General features: G+C 43.9%; 1 protein-coding gene across 1 annotated transcript in view; it reads left to right on the forward strand.

The window, feature by feature from the left end:
* LOC130367234 (vitelline membrane outer layer protein 1 homolog) overlaps positions 1–1,805 on the forward strand; it is a 63,127-nt gene extending 61,322 nt beyond the window's left edge. The window contains exon 5 of the mRNA XM_056569637.1: positions 1,511–1,805. Within this exon, the coding sequence (XP_056425612.1) occupies positions 1,511–1,805 (295 nt within the window). The remainder of the gene's footprint in view (positions 1–1,510) is intronic.
* Positions 1,806–21,802: the final 19,997 nt, after the last annotated feature.

Raw genomic sequence — 21,802 nt, forward strand, 5'->3', positions numbered from 1 at the left:
AACTGTCAACATTTACTGTCTGACCATGAAGAACATTTCAAGCTAGGACCCAAATAAATAAGGCAAACATAATATGATATGATGTTCTGAGAACACCACGATCAGCGTCTTGTTGTTGTGAAACAATAAATGGTTATGAGCAACATGTTATAGTGTTACAGTTACATTTAACTAGATCCACTCAGAATGGATGACCTTATGCTATACTTAAAGGGGTACTCCGCCTCCTAGACATCGTATCCCCTAACCAAAGGATAGGGAATACGATTTCTGATTGCAGGGGGGGGGGTCCGTACGATGGGACCCCCATTGAATTTTGGGCCGGCACCTCCGTAATCAGCATGCAAAAAGTAAACTCTGCTCTGTGGGTTATGAGCGACCATGGTCCTCACGCCTCCTCCCATAGACATTAATGGAGGGGCGTGACGACCTTGGCTGCCTGAAACCTAGCACAGCCGGCATTCTGAACTTAAATGTTTCGAATGCCAGGGTGCCAGGCCAGAGATAAGGGGGAGAGTATCCAGTGACCCGACCCCTACGATCATACATCTTATCCCCTATCCTTTAAATATGGGAAAAAAAATGTCTTGAGAGCGGAGTACCCCGAGCGGGGTAGCATAAGTAAGATCATCCATTCTGAGTGGATCTAGTTAAATGTAACTGCTACATAATAACATGTTGCTCATAAACATTCATGTTTATTATGTTGGTCAGTACTTTTAATTTAAATAATACCCATGGTTACACACTTTATTATTATTATTATTATTATTATTATAATACTTCTTTAAAAAAAAAAAACTCTGTTTTCTGTTTACTTATTATTTTTTACACTTTTTTTTTTACTTTTTTAGTCCCCACAGGGTACTATTTATTCCAATTTTTAGATTGCACATACTGATCAATGCTATGTATAGGCATAGCACTGATCAGTATTGTAGACAATCCACTTCTCTGGTCTGCTCCAAGGCAGATCAGAGGAAAAAAAACGTAGGAGTCAGCCGGGAGCTGGTAAGTGGCGCTCTAGGGGCTATTTTTAGTGATCGGACCACCACCATTTTACTGCGGGTGGTCCGATCAGTCATCTGTACTTCCCCTGCATACTTCAGATGCCATGATCGGTGTTGATCACTGCATCTAAAGGGTTAATTGCAACTGTCAACACAATCACTGATATCAACCATTACCGGTGGGTCCCTGGTTGCTGACGGCAGCTCTTGCACTCACTTGATAGCGGGATGGGACTCAGGACATACATGTCCTGGTGCTCCAAGTCCTAGGACCCCAGGGCATACCTGTAATGGACTATTTTACATTCACTGAAATGACAATTTCTAGTTGATCTTTGCATGAACCTGCTAAAAGATGGCCGCTAGAGTAAAAATGGAGACACATGGCTGTCTGCTTCTTTTTGCCCTTGACCAAAACCCATGTCAATCATAATAGGAGACCTAATTCAATATGTGCCCTTTATTTGCCACATGTGGATGATAACGGTTTTTCTTCACAGATGGGGGGACTGGACTCATGTTCCATGGTGTCCCAGTGGACATTTCATAAGTTTTTCCTTAAGAGTTGAGAAGCCGCAGGGTAGAGGAGATGACACAGCGGCCAACAACATCAGGATGAAATGTTCAGATGGTACCATTATAGAAGGAGACGGAGGATACTGGGGAGAATATGGAGGCTGGAGTGAAGAATGTGCAAAGGGGATCTGTGGTATACAAACCAAAGTGGAGCAACCACATGGCAATGGAGATGACACCGCGCTCAATGATGTCCAGTTTGATTGTTGTTCATCTTAGTGAAGGGTTCGTGTAAATCCGGATCCATATTTAATAAATAAAATTATAAATGTCACTGTCATTCTCTGTGCTTCCTTTGATAAGGAATAAAAGTATAAACAAAGATAAAGTACAAAAAAGATAAACTATCTACAACAGAGATAGAAACAATACGATTCTGTGCACAGTGGGGTCTGGTTCTGCGAGGATCATGGTAGATTGAGACCGAAACTCTATGGAAAACTGGTAATTGGTTCCAAAGCTCCGAGATGTCAAACTGAAATAGATAAATGGGGGTAGAGAGATATGTGATGATAGATAGATAGAGAGATAGATAGATATGTGATGATAGATAGATAGATAGATAGATAGATAGATAGATAGATAGATAGATAGATAGATAGATAGATATGAGATAGATAGATATGAGATAGATATAGATAGATAGATAGATAGATATGAGATAAATAGATATGAGCTAGATACATAGATAGGAGATAGATAGATATGAGATAGATGATAGATAGATAGATAGATAGATAGATAGATAGATAGATAGATAGATAGATAGATAGATAGCTGGATAGATAGACAGACAGACAGACAGACAGATAGATAGATAGATAGATAGATAGATAGATAGGAGAAAGATAGATATGAGATAGATAGATGGATAGATAGATATGGTATAGATAGATAGATAGATAGATATGAGATACTTAGATAGATAGATAGATAGATAGATAGATAGATAGATAGATAGATAATGGCAAATATGATGCAGCAATCCACAGTTAGCAAATAAAAGGTGGTTTTATTCCATCATATGCATAGACAACGTTTCGCCAGCCTTACACTGGCTTTTTCAAGTGTGAGGCTGGCGAAACATTGTCTATGCACATGATGGAATAAAACCACCTTTTATTTGCTAGCTATGGAGTGCTGCATCATATTTGCTATTGTCTGGATTAAGTAACTGGCGGACCCAGGTTCCAGCAAAAAAATGTGGATTTATTCCATAAAAAAGAATGTCCAAGAACAACGTTTCAACTCCTCTCCTGGTCTTTTTCAAGTTCAGTATACATAGTGAAGAAAAAACCTTAAATAGGGGTATCTATCTGATACCAGAAGTGCAATTAATCATACAATTAAGTGAAAAATTATCAAAAGACTAAACATCAAAACAGTCAAAGTGAAAAAACATTGAATTTTGTGCATATACTTCATATAAGTACATCCTATATGTGTAATATTGTGCTATCCTCATGCATACACCATAATTAGGACATTAATTATATACAACAAACATCCTAGTGCAATTTAAAAACAATGTATACAGTAGTTGTAGGGTCGCTCACTCACCGGGACATCATTAGACATGCTGGCGTGTGTTACGCCTAGCGCTCCGGGTCCCCGCTCCTCCCCGGAGCGCTCACGGCGTCTTTTTCCCTGCAGCGCCCCGGTCAGTCCCGCTGCACTGTCATGGCCGTTGGGGATGCGATTCGCACAGCGGGACGCGCCCGCTCGCGAATCGCATCCCAGGTCACTTACCCGTCCCGGTCCCCTGCTGTCATGTGCTGGCGCGCGCGGCTCCGCTCTCTAGGGCGCGCGCGCGCCAGCTCTCTGAGACTTAAAGGGCCAGTGCACCAATGATTGGTGCCTGGCCCAATTAGCTTAATTGGCTTCCATCTGCTCCCTGGCTATATCTGATCTCCTCCCTTGCACTCCCTTGCCGGATCTTGTTGCCTTGTGCGAGTGAAAGCGTTTAGTGTGTCCAAAGCCTGTGTTACCTGAACTTCTGCTATCCATCCTGACTACGAACCTTGCCGCCTGCCCCCGACCTTCTGCTACGTCTGACCTTGCCTCTGCCTAGTCCTTCTGTCCCACGCCTTCTCAGCAGTCAGCGAGGTTGAGCCATTGCTAGTGGATACGACCTGGTTGCTACTGCCGCAGCAAGACCATCCCGCCTTGCGGCGGGCTCTGGTGAAAACCAGTAGCCTCTTAGAACCGGTCCACTAGCACGGTCCACGACAATCCCTCGCTGACACAGCGGATCCACAACCCGTAAGCCGAATCGTGACAGTAGATCCGGCCATGGATCCCGCTGAGGTGCCGCTGCCAAGTCTCGCTGACCTTACCACGGTGGTCGCTCAGCAATCGCAGCAAATTGCCCAACAAGGACAGCAGCTGTCGCAGTTGACCGCCACGTTACAGCAACTTCTGCCTCTGCTACAGCAGCAACCATCTCCTCCGCCAGCTCCTGCACCTCCTCCGCAGCGAGTGGCCGCTCCTAGCCTCCGCTTGTCCCTGCCGGACAAATTTGATGGGGACTCTAAACTCTGCCGTGGATTTTTGTCTCAGTGTTCCCTGCATATGGAGATGTTGTCGGACTTGTTTCCTTCAGAACGGTCTAAGGTGGCGTTCGTAGTAAGCCTTCTTTCAGGAAAGGCCTTGTCTTGGGCCACACCGCTCTGGGACCGCAATGATCCTGCCACAGCCACAGTCCAGGCCTTCTTCGCTGAACTCCGGAGTGTCTTCGAGGAGCCAGCCCGAGCTTCTTCTCAGCCGTGGCCTGCTTGGACTCTGGTGCCTCTGGGAATTTTATTTTGGAGTCCTTTGTTAATAAATTCCGCATCCCGGTGACCCGTCTCTTCAAGCCGCTCTACATTTCCGCGGTCAACGGAGCCAGATTGGATTGCACCGTGCATTACCGCACAGAACCCCTCCTGATGTCTATCGGACCCCACCACGAAAGGATTGAGTTCTTCATTCTCCCCAACTGTACCTCTGAGGTCCTCCTCGGTCTGCCATGGCTCCGGCTTCATTCCCCCACCCTTGATTGGACCACCGGGGAGATCAAGAACTGGGACTCTGCCTGCCACAGGAAGTGCCTCTCCCCCCCTCCCAGTCCCATCAGGCAAGCCTCTGTGTCCCCTCATGGCTCCCGTCCTTGTGTCTCCCTGCCCCGTGCCAAACTTCACCCTCTGCCCTCCCTCCCCATTCCAACTCCTGCTGTACTGCCTCCCGTTGAGGAAGCCCCCCATTCTTTCCCGGTGTCCTCATCCCAGGGGAGGCAGTTACCGGACAAAAAAAAGGGGAGACCTAAGGGGGGGGGTACTGTTACGCCTAGCGCTCCGGGTCCCCGCTTCTCCCCGGAGCGCTCACGGCGTCTTTTTCCCTGCAGCGCCCCGGTCAGTCCCGCTGACCGGGAGCGCTGCACTGTCATGGCTGTTGGGGATGCGATTCGCACAGCGGGACGCGCCCGCTCGCGAATCGCATCCCAGGTCACTTACCCGTCCCGGTCCCCTGCTGTCATGTGCTGGCGCGCGCGGCTCCGCTCTCTAGGGCGCGCGCGCGCCAGCTCTCTGAGACTTAAAGGGCCAGTGCACCAATGATTGGTGCCTGGCCCAATTAGCTTAATTGGCTTCCATCTGCTCCCTGGCTATATCTGATCTCCTCCCTTGCACTCCCTTGCCGGATCTTGTTGCCTTGTGCCAGTGAAAGCATTTAGTGTGTCCAAAGCCTGTGTTACCTGAACTTCTGCTATCCATCCTGACTACGAACCTTGCCGCCTGCCCCCGACCTTCTGCTACGTCTGACCTTGCCTCTGCCTAGTCCTTCTGTCCCACGCCTTCTCAGCAGTCAGCGAGGTTGAGCCGTTGCTAGTGGATACGACCTGGTTGCTACTGCCGCAGCAAGACCATCCCGCCTTGCGGCGGGCTCTGGTGAAAACCAGTAGCCTCTTAGAACCGGTCCACTAGCACGGTCCACGCCAATCCCTCGCTGACACAGCGGATCCACAACCCGTAAGCCGAATCGTGACAGCGTGTAAACAAATCATGGCGCATGTGCGTCACACCTCTGTGACTGTGCGGACACACTCAAGCAACGTCATATCCTGTGGGTAGTGTGCTAGTAACCATGAATACCCGGTGTCAGGATCCGGGTTGACGGAGGGTGAGGACACTGGAAGTGGATCCTCTGTACCAGAGAGGTGATGGCGTGGGCCGTACCAGGGGAAAGGAGTCTAAGGGGTTACTGGTATTCACCAGAGCCCGCCGCAAAGCGGAATAGACTTGCTGTGGCAGGTAACCCCCAGGTCGTTCTGCCCGGTAGCGACTCAACCTCTCTGGCGGCTGAGATGGTGCGGCACAAAAGGACAAGTCAAGGCAAGGTCAGACGTAGCAGGAAGGGCAGGGCAGGCGGCAAGGTTCATAGTCAGGGGCAACAGCAGAGATTCTGGAAACACAGGCAAGGACACACTGGAACGCTTTCACTAGGCACTAGGCAACAAGATCCAGCAGGGACAGGAAGGGGAAGTGATGTTTTATAGGGAAAACAGTGATTGGACTTGATTGGGCCAGGCACCAATTAGTGGTGCACTGGCCCTTTAAATTTCAGAGAGTCGGCGCGTGCGCGCCGTAGAAAACGGGGCCACGTGCCGGGCTGGGACAGAGGAAGGATGGAGCAGGTGAGAAGAGACATGGGATGCGATCCGTGAACGGGCACGTCCCGTCCCGCGGATCGCATCCCCTCCGGTGACAGGGTAGCAGCACTCTCGGTCAGCAGCGCCGACCGGAGCGCTGCAAGCAGAGTAACGCCGCGAGCGCTCCGGGGAAGCAGCGGGACCCGGAGCGCTCGGCGTTACACCTGGACTGGGACCTATGCGCATGCATCAATACAAGTACCTGCACGCAAAGCGTACAATTGCCAAGGTTACGGGGCTGTCAGATGAATCGTCATCGGAGTCTACCGCATGCGCAAGCGCTCCTCAGAAGCCATTGAGGCAAAAAGGCAAAACTACTCAAATAAAAGAAAAGAAAATGAATAAAACATAAATACTGGTCTTCATGCTACAAGAACAAGCATTGGTCGCACCCATATTCTGGCCATACGGTAAGGTAAGTGTGTGGGTTCAGAATCTGGTACATTTAAGTGTCAGAGACCAATGCTATCTGTCATCCTCAGTACCAACAAATGGCACTGTGGAGACTAGCAATCACACCTACTATACCCCTCTAACCTTCACTGTCTTGTAGGCCTCGGGTACCCACACTAATCAAAATGTATGACCATTAAAAACATAATAAGAAATTATATACTAATAATAAATAAAATAATAAAAAATCATAAAAATAATATTTAAAAAAACAAAACAAAAAAGGAAGCAAAATAGAAAAGGCTACTATCAGGACGTTGCTAAAAATTTATAAAAAAAATTACACATCAATACAAATTTTTTATGTGTAGTCCGGTGAGTGAAGACTCTTCTCCTGATATGCCACTGTAAAAAAGCAAGAAAACATAAACAATAAATGAAATATGCCGTCATACCTACAAAATCAACATAATATATACTGAGTATGATGACGCTTCAGTGACATCAATCTGGACTATATCAGAAAACATTTACTTCCCCACAATCCTAGCTGATATCTTAAATTCAACATTTAAACCGTGTGGTTTTAAAGAGTTAAGGTCAAAGATCCATTTTAGCTCCTGGCGTTTTAGAATGCCCTGTCTTACAGAGTTTTTAGACTTATTGTAGCGCATTTTTCTGCCCTCATCAGTGCATACCACATACGTACATCTAAGTCGTGTACTATATTGTACCTGCTAATCTGTCAAGGGCCTACATACTGTGAAAGTCCAAACAATAGTACTCACCAGCTGGTGTTTTACAAAAATATAGATTTTTTTCTGCGTATTGTTGCGCATATTTCTGCCATCATCAGTGCATACATCATACGTACATCCAAGTAGTGTAACATTTTGTATCTGTTAATCTGTCAAGGGCCTACATACTGTGAAAGTCCAAACAATAGTACTCACCGGCTGGTGTTTTACAAAATTACAGAGTTTTTTCTGCGTATAGTTGTGCATATTTCTGCCCTCATCAGTGCATACCGCATATGTACATCCAAGTAGTGTACCATTTTGTACCTGTTAATCTGTCAAGGGCGTACATACTGTGAAACTCCAAACAATAGCATTCACTGGCTGGTGTTTTACAAAAATTCCAGAGTTTTTAGGCTCATTGTAGCACATTTTTCTGCCCTCATCAGTGCATACCGCATACGTACCTCCAAGTAGTGTACCATTTTGTACCTGTTAATCTGTCAAGGGCCTACATACTGTGAAAGTCCAAACAATAGTACTTACCGGCTGGTGTTTTACACAAATACCGATTTTTTTCTGCGTATTGTTGAGCATATTTCTTCCCTCATCAGTAATACCGCATACGTACATCCAAGTAGTGTACCATTTTGTACCTGTTAATCTGTCAAGGGCCTACATGCTGTGAAAGTACAAACAATAGTATTCACCGGCTGGTGTTTTACAAAAATTACAGAGTTTTAAGGCTCATTGCAGCGCATTTTTCTGCCCTTATCAGTGCATACCGCATACGTACATCCAAGTATTGTCAATAGCCGAAGAAAAATGAGTCCCTGAGAGTATTCATGGCAAAATTGTCAATAAACAACCTTTAAGGGGAGACCCCCTTGCGGGTACAAACCCTTACTAGAACGCTCCCAATAAAATGTTTTACTTTATTAAACTTTATTAAAATATATGACCCCAAGCTTGTTAAAATTTGCAGTGGTATGGGGATATTATAGTACTAAGGTGTAAGTAAGCTCACACACTAAGGGGGGGGGGTGTTAGACAGGACTGCAGTGTCTTATTCAATTGCATACTGCGGACCACTGGTGATTCCAGTGTCCGCTATAACACCGCTGTCCCTCATACCTCTGCTTGTATTGATCCCCTATAACCACGCCAACTAAAACTTTAGACGTAGGCCTCCCCGACGTTTCGCTGATGAATCAGCTTTGTCAAGGGTTGCGAGGCTACTGTGCGTCCAAAAGCCCGGTAAGCGTTTATATTATCTCGGATGGCCGGTACTTCCTGTCTCTGGGGCAGCCAATCATGGAGCGGAACGTCATATTCACTGTTCTCGCGTTGTTACAACAGCCAATCATGTGCCTGTACTGACAGATGACCTTTGTTTACTTACGTCACCTCGCGAAATCACCACACGTGGTCCCGTGCCTGCGCGTAAGTGTTAGCCGCTGTACAAAGTTTCTAAGTCCCGTCGCATCATATAGTTTGCGCATGCGAGAAAACTTAACTGGCGGCGCCTATTCAACTACACTCTCGGTGCATGTCTGAAGACTCCACTCGCGTGATGAGGTGAGTAGGTCTATTTACCATTGAATCTCACGTGATCAGCTAGGATTAACTCTTCGTCTGCCGATCAGGTTAATCTTTAAAACTATGCCTGGTGTATAGTGATGAATAGGGATATCCCCACAATGGCAGTCAAGGGATTATTGCAACAATCATCTCATTGGTTATAAGTCCAGTGTAACCAGCTCCAAAATATTAAACCCAGTATGGAAATATTTAGGGATATTACGAAAGGGATAAGATGAGATATTGTGAATATTGCGGGGAAAATGTAGAAGGAGTACAATAGAGGGACTCCAGATGGGGGTACAGACTGCATTACGCTTTGTCACATCCATAAGGACTGGATCAACCTATAGTCCAGATGGCACTAATTGTCATAAATTTGTGCATACCTGCACATATTATCTACCCCTTTAGTTGTTCAAATCTGTATTCTCTGTATCACTAAGCACCCCTGTCTCCTATAATGGAAACCTATAATGAATTGTGTGTTCCTGAGGTAATGAAAACCTCAACCTCATACATTCTCTTTTATTCTGATCAAAGAAAGGAAACATAAAAAGTACATTCCTGACTTCACTGATTTTTCAACAGGGAAAGTTTATTTGTATAAGGAACGGAGTTCAAGACCAAGATATACACCGTATAACACAGAGACGAGGGACAACTCAGAAACAGAAATCTCAGGGACAGAGGGATACTTGTCAGACTCCAGTAACCAGGGAGCTGGAACTAAAAGAAAGCTTAAAAAAGCAAATTACAACAGTACGGGCAATAAAAAAGCCCCCTACCAACGCACACAAAATCCTAGATTCAATAAACCCACTCAAGGATGGGAAATGAACCATGGGCATGGCTCTACTTTTGCAGCTTCCTCTTCTCAGGGTGGCGGTACCTATACAGCACTGGGACCACATCTTCCTACCAATATGGCACAGAGGCCACATATGCAGGGAGGCTTTGTTCCCCCTACGCAAGGTGGTTTGATGTTGAGACATATGGGTCCAGGACAGATACAGGGATCACACATGGAGACCCAATTAGGGCCATTGAGACACACAACACCAATGCAGGTCCCCACATTTACTCCGCCTTTTTTAGGGCAACAGTTGGAGGCTATGGGAGGGAAAGCACAGATAGGGACGCAACCACCACTGGGCATGCATTCGCTTCCACAAGCGGCATCAGGAACTTCTACACCCCCCCCCCCCCCCCCGTCCATCAACCCCTCACCCAGCCACAGATGTTATAGTTCCCTATGCCACCACCACAGTTAACACTACTATGGGAATGCAGATTTTCAATCCAATACCCTGTCAGCAGCGGAGAGGAGCCTTCTACTAAGGGGTTTGTCCTTCACCCCTACACCTAGGTTCGACGAATTTGGGTGGGTGAAAGACATAAACCTCTTTGCGAGGAAATTGGCCCTCCACAAGGGGCATTTGGGACCTGAGGATCAACTTAGTGAGGAGAGAAGGAGGGACTCAGCTACAGTTGAGACCTTATATGATCTCTTATGTGAGAACAAGGGAGAAGAGGTGTCGATTAATGCACACTTTACAAGTTTGAGACCGAGATCAGTAATGACCCCATCTCTGTCTCAATACCCCAATATTGCCATGTTTGTTAATCTTGTGACTAATGATATCCAGTGCATAAGACCACAGAAGAAACTCATTCATTCCAACCTAACCTTAGAAGAACAGGAAGCCCTGAAGAACCTGCAAGCAAATGACAACTTGATTATTAAGCCATCAGATAAGGGTGGTAATGTTCTGTTGTTAGATAGAGAGACTTATGAGGATATGGTCTATCGTCTATTAGACGACCGTGATACATACAACATTCTACCCAGTGATCCGACTCAACAATACCTCTCGGAGTTGAAGTCCCTGCTCGACAGAGCTAGAGCAGAGGATTTGATTACAGAGAATGAAATGAAATACATTTTCAATCCCCATCCTGTGATTTCCACCTTCTACACCCTCCCCAAGACCCATAAGCAAATTAATCCAGTAAAAGGATGCTCGATGGTTTTGGGCACGAATAATCTTACACAGGGAGCCAGTGTCTATGTGGACAAGATTCTGTCCCCATTTTTTACCTCCCTCCCATTGTATCTAAAGGACACGAAAGACACAGTCACTAAGATTAATGATTTGAGTTTTACACCGGGCACTATACTAATGAGCCTCGATGTTGAAAGTCTATATAGTAATTTTGAGCACTAATTGGGTATCACAGTAGTAAGCACCTTTTTTAGCTACACGGAGTACACACTTTCAGAGGCATAATGATTTTGTCACTTCACTTCTTGATTTTGTACTGACTCACAATTTTTTTCTTTTTGGTGGTGCTCTTTACCGACAGGTGAAGGGTACCACTATGGGGAACACGTGTGCACCTTTTTTGCTAATCTTTTTTTGGGGTGCTGGGAACTCACTATTGTTTTTGGGGACCACTACCAACACTACACCAAGCATATTTTTTGGGGGGAGGTATATTGATGACATTTTGATTTTTTGGGATGGGGATATTACTTTATTTAGGGAATTTGTGGGTAAACTCAATGAGAACAACATAGGAATGAGGTTTACTCTTGAAGAAGGTGGAAAGAGTATTAACTTTTTGGATATTACAATATCCATTGATAACAATTGGAGGATTCAGACCAACATCTATAGGAAGCCTACAGCAACTAATAGCTTCCTTCAATGGAATAGCTGGCATCCGGGATCCCTGAAGCGGATTATACCGTATGGCCAGTACTTACGAGCAAAGAGAAATTGCTCGCGGGAGGTAGATTTTCAAACCGAGAGTAGGAATCTAATGCAGCGGATCGTTGAAAGGGGCTACCCTAAAAAACACATGCGGCGAGCGTACAATAGAGTCAGAGACCTGGACAGGACTGAATTGTTGAATTCACAAAAGAGTGTTAACTCTACATCCAAAATGATAAGATGTATTGGTACCTTTGAGGGTTATGTCTCACGGATCACAGAGATACTCAACCGGCATTGGCATGTGCTAAGATTGGACGCTGACCTACAAGAAGTCATTGGCACTAGACCAAGTTTTATGTATAGGAGAGGGGCAAATATCAAGGATATACTAGTACATAGTCATCACAAGAAAGAGGAAATAGCAATAAGTCAAACATGGATACCAAATCCGCCTCCTGGCTCATACCCATGTGGCCATTGTGCAATGTGCAAATTCATGCCTAGGATTAAGAAATTCCGTAATCCAAATGACGGTAAAGAATATGACATAAGGCAGTTTCTAAACTGCAGTAGCCGCAATGTTGTCTATGTGGCTACTTGTACTTGCCCTATGTTACACGTGGGAAAAACTACACAAGAGTTAAGAAGGCGATAAACACATCAGTACGATCAGGAGAGGGGCTGATACCCCCCTAGCCCGACACATTCGTTTGAGACATGCTAATAAACCTGACATAGTGAAATTCTGGGTCCTTTGCCAACTCAAGCTGGGCCCCCGAAAGGGGAGCGTAGACTGACTATTGTTACAAGAGGAGGCGAGGTGGATTTACCGCCTAAATACAAAGAATCCATGTGGTCTGAATGAGGACTTCGCATACACAGCGTTCCTCGAGTGAGATTAAGAACAGTAATAAGTTATTGATAATTAGGTAACCCCGGTTGATGGACACTTCCAAACACCCAGTGATAGATATATATATATATATATATATATATATATATATATATGCAGACAAGGTAAGGCTGCTCACCACTCCTGCGTTTACTGCACGTCCTCGTGCTGCGGACACGGGTACCGCTCCCGGCTCAGTAGAAGTCACGCAAGAAAACGTCCGGCACTCAGGAAGTTGCAGATAAAACTTATAAATGGCTTTATTCACACGCTGTAAGGCAGGACACAATCTGACGCGTTTCGCACGCTCAGGTGCTTAGTCGTAGATAGACATACATTCAATAGTACGAGTTAAAATATACATAAGTTTGGTCACATGACCACATGAATCTTAATTAAAACTGTTGGTTACAAAACATGGAACTGGGAATCATGATTACATATGGCATTTCGGAGAGAGTTCACACATGGGCGCATGTACTGCGATTTTAGATTTAGTTTCAATTTCAAGTTTAGTTTTAATTTACACTGTGGTTTTTAGTTCTACTTCTAAGTAGTCCATCACAAAGAATTTTTATTCATCCATTTGGAGCCCGTATCAACCGGACTAAATAATTTGGACTATGTGTATAAATGGAGATATAAACTGTCCTATTGGTATAGTGACTATTGACCGCATGACATGCGTCTCCCTGTGTGAACTCCCACCTATATTGCAACAAAACTCCAAAAGTGTTGATATATAACAAGGAGTATTAGACCAAAGACTGCACACGCAAAATAAACACAAAATGTATGCATCAGATATACTCTCTTATTACATTTATGTACACGTCAACATTAAATCCAATCTTTTATTTAACCCTTGTGGGTATCTCGTTCCCAGAAGGAACATCCAATGTGCCTCTCTATTATATAATTTCTTTCTGAGATCGCCTCCTCTGGGTCCTAAAGTAACTTTTTCTACTCCTGATACTCGTAAGTGGGTAGTGTCCCCCAAATGAGACTCTCTAAAATGACGTGACAGCATAGAGATGCTTGTTAGTGTACTCTTGGCGTCTATGTGTTCCCTAAACCTCATTTTTAATGAATTTCCCGAGAAGCCTACATACTGCAAATTGCAGACTGTACAGGTAGCTACATATATGATGGATTTAGTGTTACAGTTAATATACTGATGTATATTGTGTGTCCTACCCGTTGTGCAAGATGTTATTGTGTTCGAATTTACCATGTGTACACAGGTGACACATCTGGTATGACCACATTTGCGATTACCTATGTTCCTCAGCCAGTCCCGGTCCCTTACATATTCCTTTTGACTGACGAATAGACTAGGTGAAACTCTAGTTCCAATAGTGGGGCCTCTCTTGGACACAATAGAAATACCATCCGATAATATATCTCTTAATATCGGATCTGTTTCAAGTACTGGGATATACCTATTTACTATTTTCTTAATCTGTCCAAATTGGGTACTATATGATGTCACAAAAAATGGTTGTTTGCCCTTGTTTTGGGCTATCTTCCCTCCAGCATTGTACAAGTCCCTTCTATTCTGATGTCTTCTAGAATAGGATACTAGTTCCTCACGTCCCAATCCCTCTATTCTTTTGTGTGCTTTTTTTAAAATATTTTTTCACTGTACCCCCTCTGCTCAAATCTAGTATGGAGTTCTTCAGCTGCAATTTTAAATTGTTTTTCACAAGAACAATTGTGTTTTGTTCTACATAATTCCCCGAAGGGAATGTTATCCAAGACGTGTCGTGGATGGCAGGAGGAGGCCAGTAAAATAGAATTTGAGGCTGTATCTTTTCTATAAGGACAGATTTCTATACATTCACCCCTGCTAATCAACGAGATGTCCAAAAAATTAATTATGTTTTTATCAAAATGTGAGGTGAAACCCAAGTTTAAATTATTGTTCCCGATATACCTGACAAACTCCGAAAACTGTACTTCCGTACCCCTCCAGATTATCAGTAAATCGTCTATATAACGACTGATCCAGTGTATATTATCATGGTACGGGTTGTTGCCATTAAAGATAAAGAGCTTTTCCCAATGGAACATATAAATGTTCACAAAAGATGGGGAATATTTAGCCCCCATTGATGCTCCCCTGGTCTGCAGGTAGTAACCACCATCGAACACGAAGTAGTTGTGTTTAAGCAAAAACTCTGTGGCGATGGTGATGAATTCCAGCAGACCAGGGGAGTATGTGCTGAACCTTTCCATGTGGACAGACAGGGCTTCCAAGCCCTTAGACCAGGGAATGCATGGATATAAACCTATGACATCACAGGTTGCCCATGACAACTGCTCATCCCAGATGACATTTTCCAAAATATTGATAACATGTTTAGTGTCTTGTATGAACGTGGGGGTGATTTCAGTCAGGGGTTGGAGATAATAATCCACCAACTCCCCAAGGCGTTCGCACAGCGACCCAGGAGAGGGGCAAACATCAAGGATATACTAGTACATAGTCATCACAAGAAAGAGGAAATAGCAATAAGTCAAACATGGATACCAAATCCGCCTCCTGGCTCATACCCATGTGGCCATTGTGCAATGTGCAAATTCATGCCTAGGATTAAGAAATTCCATAATCCAAATGACGGTAAAGAATATGACATAAGGCAGTTTCTAAACTGCAGTAGCCGCAATGTTGTCTATGTGGCTACTTGTACTTGCCCTATGTTACACGTGGGAAAAACTACACAAGAGTTAAGAAGGCGAGTCGTAAACACATCAGTACGATCAGGACAGGGGCTGATACCCCCCTAGCCCGACACATTCGTTTGAGACATGCTAATAAACCTGACATAGTGAAATTCTGGGTCCTTTGCCAACTCAAGCTGGGCCCCCGAAAGGGGAGCGTAGACTGACTATTGTTACAAGAGGAGGCGAGGTGGATTTACCGCCTCAATACAAAGAATCCATGTGGTCTGAACGAGGACTTCACATACACAGCGTTCCTCGAGTGAGATTAAGAACAGTAATAAGTTATTGATAATTAGGTAACCCCGGTTGATGGATGCTTTCAAACACCCGGTGATATATATATATATATATATATATATATATATATATATATATATATAAAAACACTGTTTAGATATATTTCAGTTTATACATTTTATTCACTTTAAATTACATCAACAAATGACAAATAAATGACATCAATAAAGATACTCACCTATGGACGGCCGCCTGCTGAGGTGAGATTGGGAGATGGAGTGGAGTGTCAGGACTAGAGTACAGCCAGAGGATTTGGAACCTGAAGAGTCAACACAATCGGCTGGTTACAATATCTTAGTGCTGATCATATATTCCCATAGAATCGGATAACATACTTACATGGGTGTATATTGAGGATGGGAGTCTGGGGGATGGAGCGGAGATGGGAGATCATCGGAGTGTGGTGATTTGTGTGAACTGCAGAACAAAAGAGAATGTATGAGGTTCAGGTTTTCATTACCTCGGCAACACACAATTCATTATAGAGGTTTCCATTATAGGAGACAGGGGTGCTTAGTGATACAGAGAATACAGATTTGAACAACTAAAGGGGTAGATAATATGTGCAGGTATGCACTCATTTATGACAATTAGTGCCATCTGGACTATAGGTTGATCCGGTCCTTATGGATGTGACAAAGCCTGATGCAGTCTGTACCCCCATCTGGAGTCCCTCTATTGTACTACTTCTACATTTTCCCCACAATATTCACAATATCTCATCTTATCCCTTTCATAATATCCCTAAATACTTCCATTCTGGGTTTAATATTTTGGAGCTGATTACACCGGACTTATAAGCAATGAGATGATTGTTGCAATAATCCCTTGACTGCCATTGTGGGGATATCCCTATTCATCACTATATACCAGGCATAGTTTTCGGCAGACGAGTTAATCCTAGCTGATCACGTGAGACTCAATGGTAAATAGACCTACTCCCCTTATCACGCGAGTGGAGTCTTCAGACATGCGCAGAGTGTAGTTGAAGAGGCGCCGCCAGTTAAGTTTTCCCGCATGCATGAACTATATGACGGGACTTAGAAAATTCGTACGGCGGCTAACACTTACGCGCAGGTGCGGGACCACGGGTGGTGATTTCGCGAGGTGACGTAAGTAAACAAAGGTCATGTGTCAGTACAGGCACATGATTGGCTGTTGTAACAACGCGAGAACAGTGAATATGACGTTCCGCTCCATGATTGGCTGCCCCAGAGACAGGAAGTACCGGCCATCCGAGATAATATAAACGCTTACCGGTAGCCTCGCAACCCTTGACAAAGCTGATTCGTCATCGAAACGTCGGGGAGGCCTACGGTCTAAAGTTTTAGTTGCCGTGGTTATAGGGGATCAATACAAACAGAGGTGTGAGGGACAGCGGTGTTATAGCGGACACTGGAATCACCAGTGGTCCGCAGTACGCAATTGAATAAGACACTGCAGTCCTGGCTAACACACCCCCCTTAGTGTGTGAGCTTACTGACACCTTAGTACTATAATATCCCCATACCACTGCAAATTTTAACAAGTTTGGGGTCATATATTTTAATAAAGTTTAATAAAGTTAAACATTTTATAGGGAGGGTTCTAGTAAGGGTTTGTACCCGCAAGGGGGTCTCCCCTTAAAGGTCATCCAAGTATTGTACCATTTTGTATCTGTTAATTTGTCAAGGGCCTACGTACTGTGGAATCTCAAACAATAGTACTCACCGGCTGGTGTTTTACAAAAATTCTGATTTTTTCTGCGTATTGTTGCGCATATTTCTGCCCTCATCAGTGCATACCGCATACGTACATCCAAGTAGTGTACCATTTTGTACCTGTTAATCTGTCAAGGGCCTACATACTGTGAAAGTCCATACAATAGTACTCACCGGCTGGTGTTTTTCAAAAATACAGATTTTTTTCTGCGTATTGTTGAGCATATTTCTGCTAGACTTGTGCACTAGAAAAATTTTCGTTTCGTTTTTTTCGTTTTGGAAAAAAATTTCGGTTCGGCAATATTTTCGGATACATTCGGTATTCGGGTGGTCGGGTTGATTTTTTTTCAGATACATTCGGTATTCGGGTACATTCGGTAAATCTTTTTATTCTTTTTTGGACTTTAGCGATCCTAAAAAAATATGGTGATATCTTTTTTACTAATTTTTTATAAATTTTTTATTTTTTTTTATTTTTTATAGGGTACCATAAAAAAATCATAATAAAAAACATACAGTAGTGATGGAAAAAATTGTATCTAATGAAATGTATTTTTTTATTATGAAATGTTTATTAATTTTTAAACAGGGATCAATTTATGTGAGCGGGTAAAGCACTAAAAATGTAGCCGACAATAATAAAAACGTATTGTGTGCGTGTTTTTCACTTTTTATTTTATTTTTATTTTTTAGGTAGTATTACTACTCCCAGCATGGAACACACTCTTCCATGATGGGAGTAGTAGTTACCTGTACTAATTGACAGATCTCCGGGGTCCCTTACGATCCTCTTGGATAGATGGGGCGGCAGCTCTTCTATGGTCCCCTGCACTCACGTATATATACACATATTCATAATTCCCGCAGAGCTGTGATTGGCCAGATGGTTCCAGCCAATCACAGCTCTCTGTGAGAAATAAGAATATGTGTATATATACAGCCGTTTCTGGGGACCATAGGAGAGCGGCCGCCACATCCATACATTATACAGGAGGATCGCAGCGGGCGTCAGGAGTGATACCCGCAGTGATCTTTCCTTTACTACAAGTACTACTACTCCCAACATGGAGTACACTCTGCTCCATGCTGGGAACTGTAGTACCTGCATTAATAGACAGATCGCAGCAGGTGTCAGAAGTTACACTCGCTGCGATATGTCTATTAATGCAGGTACTACAGCTCCCAGCATGGAGCAGAGTGTGCTCCATGTTGGGAGTATTAGTACCTGCAGTAAGGGACAGATCCCAGCAGATGTCACTTCTCCTGTGAATGTGAACAGACCATTCTGGCAGTGTCTACCCAGAAAGGGAGATTCCAGCTGTTGCTAAATTACAACTCCCAGCATGACCAGACAGCCAAAGGCTGTCTGGGCATGCTGGGAGTTGTAGTTTTGCACCAATTGGTGGCTCCCTGTTTGGGTAGACATTGCATCATGGGTGATGCGGACAGCGCCAAAAATGTCATAACCATTTTTTTGTGTTTTTTTTCTTCTCGTTTCAGTTCCGTGTATGCAGAGGATTACTGCGGATTCGATGAATTTTGGCGGATTATTATTTTTTTTTTCTTTTAATAAAATGGTTTACGAGGGCTGTGGGGGAGTGTTTTTTTAAATAAAATAATTTTTCCAATGTGTTGTGTCTTTTTTTTAATTTTATTAAATGTTCAGGCTTAGTAGTGGAAGCTGATCTTATTGACTGAATCCATTACTAAGCCAGGGCTTAGTGCTAGCCCCAAAAACAGCTAGGGCTAACCCCCAATTATTACCCCGGTACCCACCGCCACAGGGGTGCCAGGAGGAGCCGGTACCAACAGGCCCGAAGCATCAAAAATGGCGCTCCTGGGCCTAAGCGGTAACAGGCTGGCGTTATTTAGGCTGGGGAGGGCCATTAACAATGGTCCTCGCCCACCCTGGTAACGTCAGGCTGTTGCTGTTTGGTTGGTATTGTGCTGAGAATGAAAATACGGGGAACCCTATACTTTTTTAAATTTAAATAAATAAAATTAAAAACGCATAGGGTTCCCCGTACTTTCAGAAGGGTCTGTTCACATTATACAAAACGGACAATGTGAACAGAGCTTCAGATTAACTAGCCTTGTTCCCTTCTGTAGCTCCGCCCCTAATGACGTCATCACTAGGGGCGGAGCTACACAGACCTGCCCGGTACTCGAGGGAAGTAAGCGGATTTCGTCTTCTGTATACACTGTATCTATAGATAGCTGTATATAGTGTATACCGCCCAAAGGGTTAACCTACACTGTCCAGCAGTGTAAGTTAACTCTTCCCTTGCTGGGCTTGCGCATAGCACAAAGCTCAGCAAGGGGTTAAGTGAGCCAGCAATGTGTATACTGTATACACATTGCAGGCTCACTGTAAGTTCTTGCTGGGCAATAGATATACGATGTATACCTACGGCTCAGCGTCAGCTGTTCACCCGCTCTGTAGCCCTGAGAACAGCTGATCCCGACATTCACATAAGTACGATCGCAGCTGGTGTCAGGAGGAGTGACATCCCTGGGATCTGTCCCTTACTGCAGGTACTAATACTCCCAACATGGAGCACACTCCATGAAAAAAAACACAAAAAAATGGTTATGACATTTTTGGCGCTGTCCGCATCACCCATGATGCAATGTCTACCCAAACAGGGAGCCACCAATTGGTGCAAAACTACAACTCCCAGCATGCCCAGACAGCCTTTGGCTGTCTGGTCATGCTGGGAGTTGTAATTTAGCAACAGCTGGAATCTCCCTTTCTGGGTAGACACTGCCAGAATGGTCTGTTCACATTCACAGGAGAAGTGACATCTGCTGGGATCTGTCCCTTACTGCAGGTACTAATACTCCCAACATGGAGCACACTCTGCTCCATGCTGAGAGCTGTAGTACCTGCATTAATAGACAGATCGCAGAGTGTGTAACTTCTGACACCAGCTGCGATCTGTCTATTAATGCAGGTACTACAGCTCCCAACATGGAGCAGAGTGTACTCCATGTTGGGAGTAGTAGTACTTGTAGTAAAGGAAAGATCACTGCGGGTATCACTCCTGACAGCCGCTGCGATGCTCCTGTATAATGTATGGATGGGCCGGCCGCTCTCCTATGGTCCCCTGCACGGCCGTATATATACACATATTCCTATTTCTCACAGAGAGCTGTGATTGGCTGGAACCATCCGGCCAATCACAGCTCTGCGGGAAATATGAATATACGTGAGTGCAGGGGACCATAGAAGAGCGGCCGCCGCATCTATACATTATACAAGAGGATTGCAAGGGACCCCGGAGATCTGTCAATTAGTACAGGTAACTACTACTCCGATCATGGAAGAGTGTGTTCCATGCTGGGAGTAGTAGTATTACCTAAAAAAAAATTTTTTAAAAAGTGAAAAACACGCACACACTACATTTTTATTATTGTCGGCGACATTTTTAGTGCTTCACCCGCTCACATAAATTGATCCCTGTTTAAAAATTAATAAACATTTCATAATAAAAAAGATACATTTCGTTAGATACAATTTTTTCCATCACTACTGTATCTTTTTTATATGATTTTTTTTATGGTACCCTACGAAATGTTAATAAAAAAAGGCTTCTCCATAATTTTTTAGGATCGCTAAATTCCAAAAAAGAATAAAAAGATTTACAGTATGTACCCGAATACCGAATGTATCCGAAAAAATCAAACTGTATCTGTATCCTTATTATTATCTTTGTTATTAGAATAAATTATTTACGTTTGTTTACGGATAAACGAATATTTTGCTATTCATATTATCGTGGCTATTCGAGAATGTTCAAAATATGTTTTCGTGCATTCGGATCGGTCCGAATGCCCGAAAACGGTAAAATTCGGTAAATTAGACATTCGTGCCGAACCGAATTGCGCATGTCTAATTTATGCCCTCATCAGTGCATACCTTATACGTACATCCAAGTAGTGTACCTACTAGCGTACCTGTTAATCTGTCAAGGACCTACATACTGTGAAACTCCAAACAATAGCATTGACCGGCTGGTGTTTTACAAAAATTACAGAGTTTTAAGGCTCATTGTAGCGCATTTTTCTGCCCTCATCAGTGCATACTACATACGTACTTCCAAGTATTGTAACATTTTGTACCTGTTCATTTTTCAAGGGCCTACATACTGTGAAAGTCCAAAAACAATAGTACTCACAGGCTGGTGTTTTACAAAAATACACATTTTTATCTGCGTATTGTTGCACATATTTCTGCCCTCATCAGTGCATACCGCATATGTACATCCAATTAGTGTACCATTTTGTACCTGTTAATCTGTCAAGGGCCTACATACTGTGAAAGGACAGCCATAAGTATTCACCTGCTGCTGTTCTAGACAAATACTGTTTAAAGAGTAGTGTAGCGTATTGTACTACCCTCATATACGCACTAAGTATGTCAGGCAGAGAAGTGCCAGAACGTGCACAGATGAGTGGCAGAGGCCTAAATACTTCAGGCAGAAT

Source organism: Hyla sarda, chromosome 4 (assembly GCF_029499605.1).
Source record: "Hyla sarda isolate aHylSar1 chromosome 4, aHylSar1.hap1, whole genome shotgun sequence".
Classification (NCBI taxonomy): Eukaryota; Metazoa; Chordata; class Amphibia; order Anura; family Hylidae; genus Hyla; species Hyla sarda.